We start from the raw sequence: 20,183 nt of genomic DNA, 5'->3' as shown, positions 1-20,183 counted from the left end.
TTTAGGTTGTTTACAAGGCCTGGCTACTACTCTCTGTCTTTGTTACTATTCCCTTGCTGTGAAGAGACCCCATGACCGAGGCAACTTTTATAAAGGGAATGTTTAAATGGGGCTTGCTTACAATCGTGGAGGGCTTGTCTGTGACCATAATGGCCAGAAGTGGAGAGACCTGCTGCTAGAGCAGTAGCTAAGAGCTTTCTGTCATGATCAGCAGGCAGAAGACAGACAGAAAGACGCCGCCCCCCCCCCCCCACAAAAAAAAAGGGTTTCTCTGTGTAGCCTTGGCTGTCCTGGGCTCTTCTTGTACACCTGGCGGGCCTCGAACTCACAGAGATCCACCTACCTCTGCCTCCCCCAGGTACTGGAATGGACAGGCGCGTGCCATCTTGCCCAGCTGGGACAGACTTCTGAAAGGTGGGCTTCTGAAACCTAAATGCCCAGCCCCAGTGCCACACCTCCCAACCTTTCCTCCAGTTCAGCAACTGGGGACTAAGCATGCACATATAAGAGCCTATGGGCCCCCTTATCATTCGAACCATTACACTCAGTGGTTCAGTGGCCACTGTGAACCTGTGGGGGCGGGGCTAGTTTTATTTTGGCTTCACACAAGCCAGAGTCCCCTAACAAGAGGAAAACCTCAAGAGAGTGCTTCCAGATTGCCCTGTTGGCAAGCCTGTGGTTCCCCTTTTCAAAATTTGATAGTTGATATGGGCAGGCCCAGCTCGCCATGGGCAGTCGTGCCACCCCTGGCCGATGGTCTGGAATAGTATCAGAAGGTAGGTGAGCCACCCATGAGGGGCAACCCTGTAAGCACTTCCTCTGTGATTTCTGCGTCAGTTCTGCTTTGCTTGAGTGCCTGCCCTGACTCCCCTTGATGAGGAACTGCTACCTGGAAGTGTAAGATATAATAAACCCTTCCCCCCACCCCCAACGTTGCTTTTGGTTATTGTGTTTTATCACAGCTATAGAAACCCTAACTTTTGAGTGTGTCCTCGAAGTCTCAGCCTGGCCTAGACTCTCGCACACTAGTGTTCTTTTAAGCAAAGATACAGTTCCTCTTATTTTCATTTCAACTTCTACTCACTGTTTCTACTTATGAGTAATTCTTCTGGGAAGCTTCCATTTTCCAAGGCTGGGTTCCTTTCCAAAGATGGGGTCCACCATCAGACTCCCCCTACACTTTTTCCTAACCTCTACAGATCCCTAGCATCGTTTTAGTTATATGCTGACGTTTCTCTTTCTGTCACTTTTGGTTTTTTTGACAAAAGGGTCATACCGATAAGCATGGTCCCCTACAGTAGATATGTGTGTGGTTAAGAGCTCAGCAGTGCTGGGCATGGTGGTGGCGCACACCTTTAATCCTCGCACTCGGGAGGCAGAGGTAGGCAGATCTCTGTGAGTTCGAGGCCAGCCTGGTCTACAGAGCCAGTTCTAGGACAGCCAAGGCTACATAGCAAGTAAGACTCTTATCTCAAAAAGAGAAAAGAAAAGAGAGGAAAAAAAAGAAAAAGAGTTCACTAGTGAGATGGATTTTAATCTTCTGTCTCTTGTGAGATCTTCATTTTCCTCTCTGTGTGTTGTGTTTCAGTGTGTGACGAACACAAGGAATTCAAGGATGTCAAACTCTTCTACCGCTTTAGAAAGGATGATGGAACCTTCCCACTGGACAACGAGGTGAAGGCCTTCCTGAGAGGACAGAGGCTATATGAAAAGTAGGTCCAATGCCATCTTGGGATAAGGAAGCGGGCTCGCTCCATCTCTCATTACTCTGCTTGCTTATTTTGAGAAAGCATCCTGTGCTGTATCCCAGGGCTGTGTAGTCATCATGGGAGGACCTTAAATTTCTGACCCTCCTGCTTCCAGCTGCTGGGATCACAGCCGCGCGTCACTATTCCTTGTTTTACATGGCGCCGAGGGTGGAACCCAGGGCTTTATACCAGCATCTGCTCTATCAGCTGAGCTCAGCAGCCTGTCAGCCTAGCTCTCACCATGTCAATGCCACTGTGGCTCTTCCATGTGGGCAGGTTACATAACTGTTCCTCCTAATGGGAGAAAATTCTGTCACGTGGTTGCTTTTCTCTTTGCCAGAAATTAAAGTTGGTTTCGTACAATCCTTTTTTTTTTTTTTTTAAGATGTATGTGTGTGTGTGTATGAGCACTCTATCTGCATGTACACCTGCATGCCAGAGGAGAGCATCAGAGCACATCATAGATGGTTGTGAGCTGGGAATTGAATTCAGGATCTCTGGAAGAACAGCCAGTGCTCTTAACCCCTGAGCCATCTCTCCAGCTCCTGTAAAACACTTAATTCTTTATCAAAATCATATCTCCTATACTTAAGACAATTGGACAACACTCCTAAAGTGAAAACAGAAGGGTGCTGTTTGCCACCAAGTGATGCCCGGGGCCCTTTCCTTATTTGCAGAATATAAAGAGTCAGACTTGTCTGTGCAGCGCACTGGGCCAAGGTTAGGGTCAAGTCAGGCGATGAGTGCTGAGAACACTTCATGCAGCAGGATCTGCGAGGACCATCTTCCAGCTTTCCAGAAGCTGCCCCACACCGTGGATAGCCCAGGAGTTCTCAGTAATCAAGTCTAGAGTCTTCCCAGAGGTATATCTCAGGGCCAGCCTGCTTTTCTCTGGCCTCTAGCTTTTCCAACCATCTGCATTTTTATCCAGGGCAACATCTTGAGAAAGGAGCTCAGAAGCAATGCCATCCCTTAATTCTGAAAATTCCTACTTGTCACATAATAGATACACAAGTGTCACCTGCTCCACAGCAGTTGGATGCAGGGGTTACAGAGTGAGGAAGTCAGACAAAGGGTCAGGAGGATTAAGAGCTAAGGCACAGTTTTAGCTGTGGGGCCTGCGCGTGCTTTAAGTGTCCTCTATCATTGACCTCCACCCCCGCCTTCTTTGTATGCCTTCCACCCTAGCCCAGCTGTGCCTTGCCAATTATATGGTGAATATTTGCTGAGAATTAGGAATAGGGACCAGGGATGCATCTCAGATGTGCACACTTGCCTAGCATGTTTAAGACCCATGAGGAAAGGCAGGGAGGCGGAGGAGAGAAGAGAGACTGTGGCTTTCGGTTTTTTTGTTTGCTTTTGGGTTTTGTGAGTTGCTCAATATCCCAGGGTTCTCTGTGCCTGCCATTTACTTTCTAGTCATTAATACTCAGAGTCTCAAATTCCAAGTAAATTTATTTCTCCAAATTGCTTGTGAAATTAGCACTAGGAAAAAGAAATTTAATATGGACTTGACCTCAAGTGACCCAGCTGCGGTCTCACAAACCTTGGCCTCTGCTTTTGGTTGCTGGATGTTTCAAACATTTTTTTGGGACATTCGAAATGGATCTTCCATTGTATGCACTTTCTTTGTTTTATGGATGATCTTTCTATGAATTTCAGCACTTTTGTTATTTTATAAGTTTAAGATAGTTTTATAGTATTAAAAAAGAATAGTTGGGCAGGGCAGTGGTGGCACATGCCTTTAATTCCAGGACTTGGGAGGCAGATGCAGGCAGATCACTATGAGTTCGAGGCCAGCCTGGTCTACAAAGCGAACCCAGGACAGCCAAGGCTAACACAGAGAGACCCTGTCTCAAACAAACAAACAAACAAACAAACAAACAAAAAAGAATAGTTGGTTATCTATTCTGTACTTTATATTTTCAGCATTAAAGAGGTTTTTGTTTTTTGTTTTCCTACAGTATTTTCTTCAGAACACTTCTTTGGAGTATTTTTAACATTTACACATGAAGTTCTTGCAAGATATGTATTCTTTTCATTGGTCTCCATTTAAGATAATAATAGTAGATGTTTATTGATTACAAAACATCAGAGAATCTGACTAATAGAAGTTATTGAATTACTACAGTGTGACTGATTGAGATGTTGTTATTGTCCCTGTTTTGTGGCAGGCAGGGAAAGTCTGTTGTCTGAGGTCACCTATTAAATCACAGCTGCTATTTGAATCAATAAACCCAAACCCTGGAATGGTTGTCACTCAACTAGCAATAAGTCCCAACCCATTTTCACTTCTCTTTATAGAGATTAAGTAAATCAAATAAACATTTACTACAGAATACAGCTTACTGTAAAATGCGGCAGATGATTTTTGTAAGTTGTTGAGGTAGAGAATTTTCTGTAAAATTTTACTGAAAGTAGACCTACTGTCAGTATGAGCAGACATAAGCGTGAGATTCTACTTCAGAGCCTGTATCCCCAATATTCTGTAAGTAAGACCTGATACGGATCTGGCCTGAATGCCTCCTTCCTGTGGACTAGCTTTCATGGTACCAAAAGGCACCATGCAGGCTTCCAAAGGAGAGAGGCAGCCAACAGTCCTACCCAACTATGATGCTTATGAGCCACATCAACAACCAGCGCGGCACCTTAACCTAAGGGTGTAGTAGTGGCATGCATACCTTAGCAGTAACCAACAACTCTCTAATTGTACTCACAAGAGGGAAACCATTCCTGGTGATAGAAACGTAGATAACTACTCAGTGCTAGTGACATCATGGTGATGGGTGAGCAATGTGCAACCACGAATTTACTAAGCCAGCATAATCCCTAACAACAATCTATAAACACCTGTCCTTATACCTACAGATAAGTGCAGTCCTTATTCCTCATTGAGGAAATTTTGTTGTTGTTGTTGTTGTTGTTTTTTTCAACAGATGGGTACCACTACAGAAAACCACAACCAAATAAATCATCAAAACCAATCACAGCAGAGCTGTGAAATGCAGTCCCTGTGGGATACATCTCCAAAATACTCTGCACCAGTGGCTCAGAGGACATTGTGGAAGAGGGGGGCAAAAAGATTTTAAGAACCAGAGGATCAGGGAGTTTGCTGTGGGACTGGGTCTCCTAGTAATGTCAGAGGCTACACCCAAAAGTCTCACCAATGTGGCTGCTCAAATGCGAACTGAACAAGAATGATACCAATGACCATGCCCAAGGGGACTGGGAAAAGCTTATGAGGCCTCCATCCTACACAATGATGTGTAATCCACTGGGGGAACCTGGGAGTGGGACAGGGGGTGCTCCCTAGGGGAAAAGCACACCAATTGGTTGTTTGATCAGCCCTGAAAACATCCACACAGAGCACGTTATGTGAACTGAGCAGGTTATAGTTAGAAATATATATGTATATAAGATACACATATGCAAACAGTAACAGTTAATGAAAGACGAGGCCACGGATTCTAAGGAGAGCAGGAAGCAGTGTATGGGAGGATTTGGAGAGAGGAAAGGACAGGAAAGGGAGAAATTTAACATTTTCATCTTGCTTAACCCAGTTGTTGAAGAGTACGCTTTGTATTAACCTTGATTTCATCTTCAAACTTAGGGGTGGTATTTTTTTTTTTCCCTCAATACTAATTTCCCCGGTTTAATACAGAGTTGAACCTGCTCTGTCTGGTGCATAGTCTATTTAGTCTATTTGTCTAGTTGGGTTCTTTTGTTGTTGTTTTATCCAAAGGACCTTGATTTTCTCAGTGGTAAGAATTTATCTGTTTTAGCCACCAGCCTATTTATCTCGCTTCGGGGCTTAGACCCGATTGAAGAAGTAATGAAGGATGAATGCCCTTAGATCTGCGGGGTCCCACTGCTTTTTTGTCCTTCGTTTTCTCTTCTGTCTGACTGAAGGGAATCAAGAAGAAAAACCCATCTCCAGTGTAACAGGGTTCTTCTGTGTGCTTCGTCTTCTCCGCCATGTGCCCCATGGTGGTTCTTTTGTTCTTTCCCAGTGCCTGGCACAGTAAATATCATCAACTGAACAAAGGACTTCCCGTGGGTGCTGTGTTGCTGTGAGCGCCTGAGCTTCTGGCACGGGAGAGCTACTTAATGACAAGCAACAATAGGCAGCCTGTTCACCTTGTCTGGACTGGGGTGCTCACAAAGCATCTTATACTTCGTTTGTTTGGCTTTCCTTACAGTTTTTAGTGATGTACCCAGCAGGCATGATTAATCTCACTACAAAACTAGGGGCATGAGATCTAGAGAGGCTTAACCGGTTGATACAGACTCTCAGATAGGGAGCTAGAGATATTTCTTAAGCACTTTTGGGCTGGAGAAATGGCTCAGCAGTTAGAAGCACTTGCTGCTCTTGCAGAGGACCCAAGTTTGGTCCTCAGCACCCCCATCAGGTGGCTCAAAGCTGCCTGAACCTTCAGTTCCAGGGGAGAAGATGCCACCTTTGGGTCTCCCCTGGCACCTGTATGCTCACATCACTCACTACACACACACACACACACACACACACACACACACACACACACACACACACACCTAAAAATAAAATAAACATCTTGGCAGGAGGGGGGTACCTTTAAGCTTTTGCATGGGGCTAGAGGGATGAGCTTGTGTGTATATAATTGCATATAGAGGCCAAATGTCCACCTCAGGCATCGCTGTCATTGTCTACTTCTCTTGGGGACTGTCTCTTACTGAGTCTGGAGCTCATAGGTTGGCTAGACTTCTTACCCAACAAGCCCCCAGGATCCTCCTGTCTCTACCTTCCCAGTACTAGGGTTTTCCACATGGTGCTTCCCTGGAAAACAGTTTCCTGATTGCGTCATCTACCCAGCTCACCTTTAAGCTCATCTTCTGTTTTCACTTGGTAAACATTTTCAAATTGAGGTTAGTTGGTTGGTCACTTGGTTGGTTACTTAGTTAGGCTGTTTGTTTTGAGACGGGTCTGTGTAACCCTAACTGTCCTGGAACTTACTATGTAGACCTGAATGGCCTCAAACTTGCAGCCATACTCCTGCCTCTGTCTCCCAAGTGTTGGGATTTCAGGCAGGAACCCAAACTGGTATCTCCAGTTCTGCAACTTGATTCAAATTTTAGCTTGCAGTATTTTCAACTACTTGGCAAACAGTAGCTGAACAGCTCCATTATGTTATGGAAATTTCCAGTTTAATTTTGCTGCCTGATTACTGGTTTTACAGAGTCTGTTTGGTTTTCATGTTTTGAGACAGGGTTTTGTCGTATAGCCCAGGTTGGCTTTAAACTCACATCCCCTTAGCATTAGGGTAATAGGTATATGCCGTGGCATATGTGCAGTGCAGACACTTAAAATTTTTTTTAATTTATAAAAAATCTTAAAATATTTATTTTTCTGAGACAGGGTCTCTCTATGTCTGTCCGGGAATTCACTATTTAAACCAGATGGCCTCCAGTTCACAGATCCATCTTCCTCTGCCTCCCCAGTGCTGGGATTAAAGGCATACAACACCATGCCCGGCTTCTATGAAGAATCTTACAATAAATATTTCTTGCCTTCATGTATTTGAGGTATGCATGGATTGCAGAATTACTGGGTTAACAGTTATCTTTTACCCGTGTTGATGTGACCAGGCTAATGTTGATGCACAGTTACTCATGTTAAGAACTGTTAGTACCTGACTGAGATGTCACCAGACTTGCCTGCCAGCAAGTTTGTCACAACCATCCCTAGGTGCACGCAGAAGATAAGAAACCCCAGGCCAGGACATGACAGTTTCCTTATGAGTCTAAGCAGTGACCGTGGGCAAAGCACCATCATGTGTGTGATACAGTTCCTGCACAGTGCCTGGTGACAGTTGCATGTGCTCACCGTGGATTGTGTCCAGAAGAAAACTGAGACTGGGGGACCTGAAGCTTTCCTGATGGCCTTCAGGCTACCGTGCTGTCCATCCCAGAGTGACTTACTCTGTTTTTTTTTTTCAAACTAGCAGAAAACAAATGTGCCTTTCTGTTGGAGAAAAGGGCAGTGTCTTCCAGGTCTGTTCGCTCTGTAAACATCCTTTTGAAGCCAGTCTGACCAGAAGCTGTTTCAGCTCACAGGCCTTGAGGAAATGTGAGAGGTTGGTGGAGGGTTATCTCCTAATGACTACAATGCAGAAACTAACTGAATATTGTGCTGACTGTTAAGGAGCAGTAATTATCGCTCAAACGTTGGGTGTTTGCTTGTTTATCTTGAGATGGGTCTGAGCCCAGGCTGCCTTGCTACTTGGTATGCTGCATAACTGGCCTCAAACTGACACTCCTCAACAGAGGCTTCCCGAATGGTGGGAAGCCGTTATGTCCACCCCCCAACACTCTTATTTTTCTGTATTTGTGTGTATGTGTGTTCATCACAAATACCTCAGGTTTGTGATGCAATTTCATTGCTCAATTTTTGTATAATATAAATGTTATAAATGTGAAATCTGTAATGGGTTATATATAACTTGAGGAAAGAATTTGGGGTGTGTGTGTGTGTGTGTTGCTTTGTTTCTTGTTGTGTTTGGAAGATGGGGGGCCCTGTAGCCTAGGCTGTCCTGGCACTCATTACATAACCAAGGCTAACCTTCCCCTCTGTTCCTGCTTCTACCTTCTAAATGCTGGCATCCTTGGCATTTATCACCATTCCAAGGAAAACATTTTAAAACTGCAGAGTTTTAAAAGGGCTGTGCTCAGGCCATGGAGGTGTCTGTGGTTTGTGCTACCACCTGATTCCATGTTGATGGCCATGGCCATGCCGTTGCCAGAAACCATGTGGAAATCGATGATCTGTGCTGCTGCTGCTGCTGCTGCTGCTCCTGTTGCTGCTGCCACCACCTAGAAAGGGATAGGATGCTTCTCTTTCAGTGTTGTCAATGACTTCAGACTCACAGAAGAGAATGAAAAACATTAAGGCTTCTGTGTCAACCTCTCTTCCCAATCGCCACCCCTAAAAAAAAAAAAAAAAAAAAAATAGTCTACCCAGGAAGCCATTGACAAGAACTCTTAAACATTGTGAGAAGGATGCTGAGGTATAGCTCTTCACAGCTGATGGCTTCTGGCAGGGTGCAAATGGGGAAGGACTCAGTTTCCCCTAAGGGGCTGCCCACCAGAACTTTGACCGTGCTTGAGAGTATATGAGCAACACAAATAGGACTTGGTATTTGTTTTTTCCTTTTTCTTTTCTTTGCAGGGAGGTCACAGGGGTGGGGAAGTGAATGTGATCAGGGTGCATTATGTGAGATTTCCAGATGATCAATAAAAATATGTTTTTTAAAAACACTGAAAAAAAGAGACTATCCTCTCGTTTCACCGGGTGTTTAAAAACATTGGAACAAAAATTTAAGGGATCTTGTTCATGATCCCCTGCCTGTAAATCCTGGATCTGGGTTCAAATGCTTTGCCGCATTAAGAGAAAGTTGTGTATTTAAAATAGAAAAATGAATTTGTTCACTGTTCTGGTCAAAACTGGGGAGAAGTTCTCAGCCTGTGCCTGTCGTCCCCACTGCAGTGCAGAGTCAAGAGTCTCTGCCTTTGTTTCTTATTTTTAGTTTTGAGACAGAATCCCAGGTGATCTAGGCTGGCTTTGAACTTTGTGTGTGACTGGGAATGACCGCTGACTTCAGCTTCTCCTGCCACTGAGTGCTAGGACTACAGGTATGTCCCACCATACCTGGTTCCATGTGGTGCTATACACCCAACATAGAGCTTTGTGCCTGCTAGCTGTGCTTTCTACCAGTCAAGCCACATCCCTATAGACTTGTGTGCACATGCCCATGCATGTGCGTGCGCGCAGGGGTGAGCATATGTCCTGTTGCTCTTGTCGAGGAAGGACAGTGGCCTCTGATGTCAGTCCTGGCTTTCCACCTTGGTTGAGATAAGGTCTCTTGTTGGCAACTGCATATGTCACACTAGCTGGCTAGCTTAAGGGCTCCGGGTCTGCCTCCTGTCTTGCCTTAGAAGCTTAAGGCATCGCATATGCATGCTGCTGGCTCTGGCTCTACCTGAGTTCTGAGTATCCAAACCCAAGTCCCCAGGCTTGCACAGCAAGCCCTTTTTACCCAATGAATCACCTCCCCCAGGCCCTTTAATAGACTTTTAAATGAGCCTGAGAAAAGTGTCACTTGGTATGTGCCAAACGGTTTTGGAAATCATACTTCCCTTCTTCAGGAGCGATGCCACCTTCCCCCTGGTGTGTTATTCGATTAAATTAGAGCTTTGTTAATATGCAAATCAGGCAACAGCCATCTGTGCTTGTCAGAACTCATCAGGCCTAGGCTGTTGTCTACAGCGATCTAGCTCTGGTTGGTTACATAGAAACGACTTGACTGAAAGGTAAACAAGTTGCCATTTGACCAAGAAACCAGGTCCAGTGAGTAGTTAGGCACTGCTGACTTCTGCTGAATGCTCCTCCTCCTAGTCACTTCTGTGCTTATTTTCAATTTTGTAGAGTCTAGGGATAACTCAACATTTCGGAAATCAAAGCAGGATGTGCCCGAGTTCCTTTCCTGTCACTCTCTGGCAGGACTCCTTTTGAGTCTGTTTTCTGTACGTGTTATGAGAAGAAGGCACCTGCCCCTCACTCAGCTTTGTTGTGAGGACCAGTCCAATGGAGTCTCATCTACTGTACGATGCTGTATTTTACCACAGAAGGTGTTTTTCCAGGTATATTAAGTGTAGCCCAGTATCATTACCTAAGCTGGGACTCTCACCCACCCTGTTTCCAAGGTCCCAGAACATCACCCATGTGAATTGCTTCCAACAGGCTTCGTGGTCTGCTTTTTAGTCTGGCTGCATCGCTGAGAAGCACTGTCATGAATTCCTGGGCTTCCCTTACCACTGTTGAAGGCGACAGTTGTGGCCGCTTTCTCTTCACGTCTGTCCTTTGGCACTAGATAAACCCTCTCCTTTAACCATCAGGGCTGGTGGTGTTAATGATCATGACCAAGAAAAGAGTTCTTAATTCCTCCCAGTTCAGAAGAGCTGAACTATTTCCCATAAATAATAAAGTTGATGGTCTTTTCTTAAAAGATTTTATTTATTTATTATGTATGTAGTGCTCTGCCTGTACATACACCTGCTGGCCAGCAGAGGGCATCAGATCACATTATATATGGTTGTGAGCCACCATGTGGTTGCTGGGAATTGAACTCAGGACCTATGGAGGAACAGTCAGTGCCCTTAACCTCTGAGCTGTCCCTCTAGCCCTGTTGGTGGTCTTTTTGCCTCTAATGCCATTTGTGGTTTTTATTGATTGTATATGTTGAATAGTAAAGATGGTTGAAACTGGCAATGGGACAGTGACTAGTCAATTGGCACATGGTACCAGCCTTTCTTGCTCAGGTATGGATTTAATGGGCTACACTGAAGTTCTTGGCTCCCTTCATCTCTCCTATATCACCCTCGGTCCCATGCTGCAGCTGGCTCTCCAAGGCAACTGTAATATGTCTTGTGTTCCAGTCTCTCCAGCATGACTAGAAACTCCAAGATCTCTGGTCTTGAAGGCTCACTGTCCAGTGCGAATACCCTCCCCAAGTGGTCTGTTGAAAATGAATAAACAAATGAACATGCGGTCATTTTTATTTAGGAAACAGGGCAGTCCCCTTCTCTCTTTCCTAAGCTGGGTGCTGTTCACATGGAATAGAAACACTTTTGCTCCTTAGAGGCCGCTCTGTTCAGACTTATTAGTTGTTGGTTCTGCTTATCAATATTCAAAAGCTGTGGCCTCTCGCCCCAGTGAACCCCTCTTCGGCCCTGTTGATACTTTTGGTGCGTTCCTAATTATTTCTCACATGCTTCATGTGAATCTTCTAACAACTCTAGGAGGAAGGTATGTTCGCCATCAACTCACAGGTAGGGAAAGTGAATTGGAGATGGGCAGACTGAAATATTCGAAGTCTTTCATATTCGAAGTCTTTCTGTTGAAGACTGACGCTGGGGCCCAGCTATGTGACTAAGAAAGTGAAGCTACTTGCTCTGTGGGCCTCAGGACCAGAGCTTGCTTCCTAGGACTCACAGAAAGGTGGAAGAAGAGAACGCACGCCACCAAGTTGCCTTTTGGCCTCCATGTGACTACCTTTGCATGTGTACCTCCCACACCACTGATACTGAAGAAAATTAACAACAGAAAGGCTAGCTTGCCCAAAAGTTGCTTATAGTGTAAGTTTATTCCTTTTTCATCACTGGAATTAGGAAAGAATTTTGAGCATGAGAAGCTTGTACCCACTTCTTAGGTATATACTCCTGTTTTCTTAATAAACCTCAGCTTTTGGGCTGGAGAAATGGTTTAGAGGTTAAGAGCACTGTCTGCTCTTCCAAAGGTCCTGAGTTCAATTCCCAGCAACCACATGGTGGCTCACGACCATCTATAAGGGGAATCTGGTGCCCTCTTCTGGCATGCAGACATACATGCAGTCAAAAACTCTGTGTATATAATAATAAGTAAATCAATCTTTAAAAGATTTTCAAACCTCGGCTTTGCACCATACTAAACTAATAATAATAATAATAACGATAACGATAATGTCAATGGTAGTTTTTAAAAATTAGATTTGCTTGCCGTTAACCTGTGGAGGATCAAGACCATTTCCAGGGTGCTTTGAAACCCCTCCCCCTTTTTTTTTAAATCTAGCTCTCACTGAGTATCATGGATTGCATCTAGAAAGTGTTTACAAAGTTCTTTCTAGACAAAACCCACTCTTGTTGGAGTAGAGAGGTGGGGCAGGGGGAGTCTAATCAGCATTTGCTGTCAGAGGGGGACAGATCCCTCACAGACTAGGAGGGACTGCAGGGCACAAGTTGAAGCTGGGTAGAAGTGGACGTGTGAGGAATGGTACCAGTGACTCACATGGCTGAGACTCTTCCATCCTTGGCCTGTCGTGTGGTGCCTCCCTTGGCTGATGGCTTTGTGTGAAACATGGGGACAATTGCAAGAGAATGTAGTTGCATTGTTTCTTGGGCTTTGTTTGCTCAATGAAAACATCCGTGCTTAATTACAGTCCCTTCACACAGATCTTGGGAGCGGAAATAAAGGCATTTCTACCAACTGGAAAAGGGAGCACACTGATAGAAAGCAGTTCAATTCTTTCGTACTTGTAAGGGAAAAAAGGTCTACTATAGCCGGGCGTGGTAGAGCACTCCTTTAATTCCAGCATTTGGGACACAGAGGCAGGTGGATTGCTGTGAGTTCGAGGCCAGCTTGGTCTACAAAGTGAGTCTAGGACAGCCAAGTTTACACAGAGAAACCCTGTCTTGAAAAACAAAAAACAAACAAACAGAAAAAGTCCCAACTATTATTTTTAAATTTACTGAAGTTAAATTTGTGAACTTGGCTGGTAATATTTATAAAGTACATATATCCTTTAGTGTGAAACTGAGCACATTATTGCCCAGCGGAGTCACTGACCGAACATTTTATTTTATTTTCCTTATTTTTTATTATAATTTATTCAGATTTTATCCCAGTTGTTATCCCCTCACTTGTATCTTCCTGTTCCCCACCTCTTTCACCCTATTCACCTCCCCTAAACCTCTGACAGAAGGGGACCTCTTCCCCCATCCTATGACCACAGCCTATCAGGTGTCATCCAGATAGCCTGCTTCCCTTTCCTCTGTGTGCCACTGGGCCTCCCCGCCAAGGGGAAGTGATCAAACTGGGGGCACCAGACAGAGTTCATGTCAGAGGTAGTCCCTGCTCGTTACTCCAACCAAAGACAATACACACAGTAAACCTAGACCCCCTGTTCAGATCTAGCCAGTGGACACCTCACTGACGGAACATTTAAAAAACGAACAAAACAGCCCAAACAAATTAGCTTTGGCATTTTCTAGAATATGAAGCTTTAAAAAAAAAAAAAAAAAAGTAATTTAGCCTTTGGGCCATGGCAGCTATTTTCCAGTAACTCGCCCAAATGACAATGACAGTCTCTAGGCCATCGGTTCTCAACCTGAGGGTCATAACCCCTTTGGTGGTCTAAGGACCCATTCACAGGGGCCACCTAAGACGATCGGAAAGCACAGATATTTACGTTACAATTCATAACAGTATCAAAATACAGCTATAAAGTAGCAATGAAAATAATTTTATAGGTGGGAGTTATTGCACTAGAAGCAAACGAAAGGGCTGCACATCGGGAAGGCTGAGAAGCACTGAACGAGGCCTTTTAGGAAACACGGAGTTATTCCTCTGGCCATATACTTGCGAATCTACAATAATTATGATGCTGTAAACATTAAGGGAATGTGCACTTTCAAAAAAGGAATGCCCCTTAAGTGTTACCTTGGCAGAACAGGGATAGTACAATGTCACTCATCACGCCCTGGGTATCATTGTAACAACCAAATTAAGGGCAAGATTCTGGCCAAGAGAAGAAATATACAGACTGAGCCTGTTAAGCACTCTAAGAGCAGAGCCAACTTCCTGAGAAGGAGAACAAAACAAAACAAAACGATCAGAACAAAGAAAACCATCAAAGAGGAAGGTGCCTGGGTGTAAAAGGAACTTTTATTCACCTGTTTCGACTGTTACCTCTGTCTGCTAAACTAGCCTAGCCCTGGAAGTGTTGAGCCTGCGTACAATCTAGCCTCAGCCTAGAACGTTTTCAGCTTCTGAAACTTACCACTTAATAAGCTCACCCTTTCTTGTTCTTTCTGGGCTAAGAGCTGGCAGGTTCGACTCAGCTGTTCTGGCTCAAAAATCCTCTCCCAGCTGACTTTTCAGTCTGGCTTCTCTCTCAGCCTCTGAATTGATCTGCTTGGCCTCAAATTAACTCCAGAAAATTTTTTCTAATCTTGTGGCTCTTTCTCATCCTCTAGCTCATTCTATTTTCACCTGTGTCCAGCTTGTATTTTCATTCAATCTCTCTCTGTAAAGCTCTTCCTGTAAAACTGCCTCCTGCTCTTCTCTGTGTTACTTACTCTCTTAAGCAGTTCCTTTCCCCCTCGCTTGTGAGAGTCAGGCTTATCCTAGTCTCCCAAATCTCTGATTTGTCACTTTCAAACATGGGTGCTTCCTTCTACAAAGTAACTTTACTTCCACTTTTTTTGGGATTAAAGGCATGTACCACTCACTATGCCTGGACCTAAGCTTTTCTTTACCTGATATTGGCTCTATACCACACTGGTCTTGAACTCAGTCAGATCTGCTTGCCTCTGTCTCCTGGATTAAAGGCATGTCTGTATTTCAGCCAGATCACATAGACCTAGAAGGGCTTTGAATGTGATCTCTTGCCAGAGCAGCTATCTTCCGAATTAACATTGCTCTACACCTGGGTTCAACCGCCTGCTCCACCCAGAGAAACATACTCTGTAATGATTTAACAGGACAGAGCCTGAGCTACAGGAGGCCATTCACTGTGAATTCACAGCTTAATGTACAAAACAAAACAAAACAAAACAAACAAAAATAAATAAATAAACAAAACAAAACAACAAAAAAAAAAACCCTAGACTGTATTGTTTTTAAAGAACTTTAAGTACTTTGGTTTTTCTGGCTCAACCATCACTGTCCCCAGCCTTCCCACCATAGCACATTCTTGGCTTTAGTTTTTCTGGACAGTTTGGACAATTGTCCAGCCTCTGCAGGGGTCAGCTGGTGGGTGGGAGGTGGCAGTGTTTGTGTGTAACGTTTGTCCTTTGCTGCTGTGAGCCAAGCACTATGGTAAGTGTTTTAAATAGATGGATTCTAATTCACAAGGACTTTGTTGAGCTGTCATTGTCTTCATTACACTGAAACTCAAGGTCAGAGGTAATTACAGGTAGAGCTTGCCTGTAATCACCACGCTAGAGAGGTGGAGGCAGGAGGATCGGGAAGTTAGGGCCATCTTAGGGCTACGGAGTGAGTTCAAGGCAAGCCTGGACCCCCTAAGACTGTCTCCAGAAGCCAAAAAAGGACTAGAGATATGGTTCAGTCAGTAGAGTGTTTGCCTCACATACATGAAGTCCTGGGTTCGATTCCTTGCCACACAAAAATGCAGCAAAGTGTCATCCACCTGCAGTCCTATCGCTCACAAGGCAGAAGCAGGTGAATCTTCTGACTCAAGGCCAACCTGTGGTACCTGACACACTACAAACATAAAACAAATGAAGCTCCCACCCTAGACAGACACAGATTGGCCATCAGATCAAACCCAAGACCACTTCCCAGAACCACTGCCTCACTAGAGCCCTGTGTGATAATAATAGCCCAGAAAGGAATGTAACTAGATCACCTTCCCTTAGTGTGAACCCAAGGGATGCTGCCTTTATTCACCCTGCTTCCTTCCTGACCCATACAACCGGAAGTAACCATGAGACATCACCCTCCACTTTCACAGCTCACTCTGTGGCAGCGACACAGTTTCCATGCTCCGGTTCGCTGCATGGCCCAGTTTCTGAGGTCCTTTTGTCCCTTGTCACTAGCCTACCAATAGCAATTGGTCTTTGGGTGCAGATAACCTCCTGATAACCTCCAGATAACCACTGGCTTCTAGCTGGTGGACCAACTCAAGTCCTGTTTGAGAGTGGATTCTAGCTATTACTCGAAGTTCATTTATTTTCTTTCCTCCTCGTGGTCCAAACTAGGGTCCTGGCCTTATTCTCTGTGTTGCCGAGGAGTAGCATCTGCCAGAGTGTGGGGAAGTGTCCGTGCATTTGCTGAGTGGATGGGAGACCACTATAGTGGAAAGTGAAAACGTGACTGATCACATTGCGCAAAAGCAGCTCTGTGTTGCCATCTCTCGCAACCAGGTTCACAGTTTTTCTGTGGCTCTCCCTCACCTATAGAATGCTTTAGTGTCTTTATTTAGGATTTTATTGCTCTGAGGAGATGCATGGCCATGGCAACTCTTACAAAGGAAAACATGTTCCTGGAGCTGGCTTACAGTTTATTTCATTATTGCCATAGTGGGGAATCATGGCAGCATCCAGGCAGACATGGTGCTGGAGAAGGAGCTGAGAGTTCTGCATCTTGATCCATGAGCAGCAGGAAGAAGTGTGGCTTGAGCATCTGAGCCATCAAAGCCTACCGCCTAATGACACACTTCCTCAGGCCAAGCCACGCCTATTTTAACAAGGCTGTGTCTCCTAATAGTGCCAGCTCCTATGGACTTTTGGGGGGGCCATTTTAATTCAGACCACCAGCCACATTCAGTCTCTCTAATTGCTACAGATTGCCTTGCCTGTCCTTAGCTCCCATCCCTGCACACCCTGCCCTTCCCTGACCTGGCCTGTTTGTTCTTGGTCCTTCTTCCTTTGAGATGTCCCTGTAGCTCCCAGGGAAACTCTTTTTGTTCTTTTTTCAAAAATTAAGACACGATTTTGTGTAGCCCTGGCTGTCCTCAGACTTCTTATATAGCCAACACTGGCCTTGAACTCTTGATCCTCAAACCTGTATGTCTCAGGAGTCTGAAACAGGACTGTTACCTTGAGTTTAAAGCTACCCTTGGCTACATAGTGAGTTCTAGTCTAGCCCGAGCTAAAGAACGAAACCCTACCTCAAAAACTAACCCAGAAACAGAAAAGCTATTTTAAAGGAGCACTAATAATTTCGAATTGTACATTATGGAACCTGGTTTTTTCTGTGGTTCTGTAGATTGAACTGAGGACCTCACACACAATAGACAAGGATGTTATCATTAGCTACAACCTCAGGAAGACCTGCTGTTAAAAGACCAGGGACCAGCCAGGCGTACTGGTACATGCCTGTAATGCTAGCACTCGGGAGGCAGAGGCAGGGGGATCGTTGTGAGTTCAAAGCCAGTCTGGTCTACAAAGCGAGTCCAGGGCAGCCAAGGCTACAGAGTTATACGAAGTAGAATTTAGCTAAAAGGATGAGGTCTCTAGTATGACTGGAAGGTAAGAAGTCTACTAACCAGATACGTTGGAAACTGTGAGGAAGAGAATTCTGTACCATAGTTGGAGTTGAGGGCTGTGCTGAGAAAGTTTCTGCTGACGTCAGCTCACCAAGATTGACCTCACATTGGACTCCATTCCTGTAGCACAGGGAGACAAGCCAGACTTGGAACCAGCCATTGGGCCTGCTCCTGTATCAGTAAGCATACCCCTAAGGGGCAGTTCCAGGGTGCAGCCCAGGGTCACGCCATCATTCTATCCTGGTCTGGCCTATTAAGCCGTCTGTGCTCTTATTAGGAAAATCATAATTCTGGCAAGGTGACCCTGCAAAACAACTATTCGAAAACAACACCGGTGTGCTGAAGAAATAACTCTGGTCCTTTTTCTACTGTATAGGTTGCCTATCTGCCCACGTGCCCAGACTTGGAATCTGGTGTCTCTTTTTAGATTGTTCAAAATGTACCCTGGGGCTGGAACTTAAAGGGAATTTAAGGATGACAGCTTATGCGGACTGCCTAAGCCTAAGGTATAACCAAATTAGTAAAAATCTTCTACTTGAGGCAGCCGTACCTTAGGTGTTGCCCTCATCTGGACAAGTGCTGTGAAGAGAAAGAAATAATTTCCTTTATTAATCTCCATGTGAGAGACAGTTTCTCAGTGAGAAGGCATATTATTTCTATACTGCTTCTACTAGTTCTCCTGTCTGAAGATTATGAAAGTATGCACAACACACAATAACTTTGTTTTTCCAATGAACCCATTATAAAGCCAGTTGGTGGGAAAGCCTTTGAGGCTTGCTTAGGCTTGAGCTGAGGGCATGCTGACAGCGGCCATGACTGGTCTCCGTCCCTCTAGTGCAGTGTTTGGTTAAGCTATTGTAGCTGAATGAAGTCTTTTAGGATGGCCGTGGCTTCGAATCCATACTTGGCTTCTCTCTCAAAGTCGTATAAGTTCTGAAAATGACTCTTCAGAGAACATGGAAAACCCCCGGGAATGTGAAAATTACCACTTGGCTTTCAGAATATCAGTGTCTTGTTTGCTTCCACCTAATTCAAAGTAGCAAGCAAAGAGGAAAGGGCATTCAGAGAGAAGTAACACCCCTTGACTGTTGCTGGCGGTGTTTGCTTAGCTTTCCCTTGGCGAGAGAATATTAGACATCTAACATTTACCTCCTCTAAATTTAGTTTTCTGAGAAACAAAAACATTTTAGACACTGTGTAATTCCGTCTTAAGGAGTTTCTAGTTTGTTGGTTGGAAGCATAAAAATATTGTATTATACCTGGCCTGAAAGTGCTGGTCTTTGGTCCAAGTTCTGCATGCAATTTTAAAGCCAACCTGACTATGTAGTGAGATCCTATGTAAAATAAAAGACTGAGACGGTGGTGTAGAGAAAACGCAATCAGTGCAAGTCCCCAGAACTCTGCTTCTGAGAAAGGGGAGGAGGGTTGAGACCATAGCTCAGAGAGCATTCGCCTAACAAGTGAGAGAGCCTAGGTTCAATACTTGCTTACTACACAAAAATTAGCAGAAACAAGTTGTTTCAAGCCTGGTGCTTTAATTCCAGCACTTGGGGAGGCAGAGGCAGCCAGATCTCTGAGTTTGAGGACAGCCAGGGCTACACAGAGAAACCCTGTGCCCCACCTCCCCAAAAAAACCCCCAAAAAACCTGATCTCTGTGTAATGGTTCACACTGTACCCTACATTCTTGGGAGTCTAAGACAGGAGCATGGCTGTGCTTTCGAGAATAGCCCAGGATACATGGTAAAGTCCAAGACAACCTAGGTAACAAAGTGGGACCCTACATATATCTATGTGTGTAGAGGAGGAGGTAGAGGCCCACCCAATAAATGTAGGAGAAGAACCATTATTTGAAGGTCAATTTTTTTCAAGGTATTTGGTGTTCTAATGTTGTGTTTAGAGAGACAGAGTGAAAGCCATGTAGGCTATTTCTTAGTTTGGATACTTTGATAGAGACTTGAGGACTTAGCTGGTGGTAGAGAACAAGATTCCACAATCCACTCACTCAGTCCCTTCATCTGAGCCCGCCTCCCTCCACTCCTCTGCCCTTTCCTTCTGGTCAGTGCACCCTCCCTCTCCACAAAGCACTGGGCATGAGCCCCTGGGCCTAGATCTCAGCCCCCCTTACCCCCAAGTGCAGTTTCCTTTGTACAGTAAATATCCTGCATCATGGGGCCAGCCATCCTTCTGGCTTCTTTTTGTTTTGTTTTGTTTTCTTGAGACCGAGCTTCACTAAGTAGTCCTGGTTGTCCAGCCTGGAACTCACCATATACCCTCAGCTGGTCTCAAACGCATGAAAGTAGTTCCACTTCATTCTTGAACGTCAAGATTACAAATGTGAGTTGCCATGCTTGGCTTTAGGAGCCTTACTTGTAAGGAATAGTTGTGATTTTTTTTTTTTTTTTTGAGAAAAGGATGGAGGGAAGAAAGCTGGAAAGAACAGGGGGAGTGAGATAGGAAGGTGAGAGTAAATATGCTTTGTCTTGTGTGGTGCACGGAGCTGAGATGTTTTGTCAGTGTCCAGTGCTATCTGCCCCCATTCCTTCCCCTTTCCCAGTAGGCAGTGCTTAGGCTCATAAG

At 44.8% G+C, this 20,183-nt stretch overlaps 1 protein-coding gene across 1 annotated transcript in view; it reads left to right on the top strand.

The window, feature by feature from the left end:
• Deptor (DEP domain containing MTOR interacting protein) overlaps nt 1-20,183 on the top strand; it is a 147,350-nt gene that overhangs the window by 53,550 nt on the left and 73,617 nt on the right. The window contains exon 3 of the mRNA XM_051159673.1: nt 1,589-1,712. Within this exon, the coding sequence (XP_051015630.1) occupies nt 1,589-1,712 (124 nt within the window). The remainder of the gene's footprint in view (nt 1-1,588; nt 1,713-20,183) is intronic.

The sequence above is a fragment of the Acomys russatus genome, chromosome 17 (assembly GCF_903995435.1).
Source record: "Acomys russatus chromosome 17, mAcoRus1.1, whole genome shotgun sequence".
Lineage (NCBI taxonomy): Eukaryota > Metazoa > Chordata > Mammalia > Rodentia > Muridae > Acomys > Acomys russatus.
Note: the sequence above shows the minus strand (reverse complement) of the source record. Positions and strands in the feature narration are given on the sequence as shown.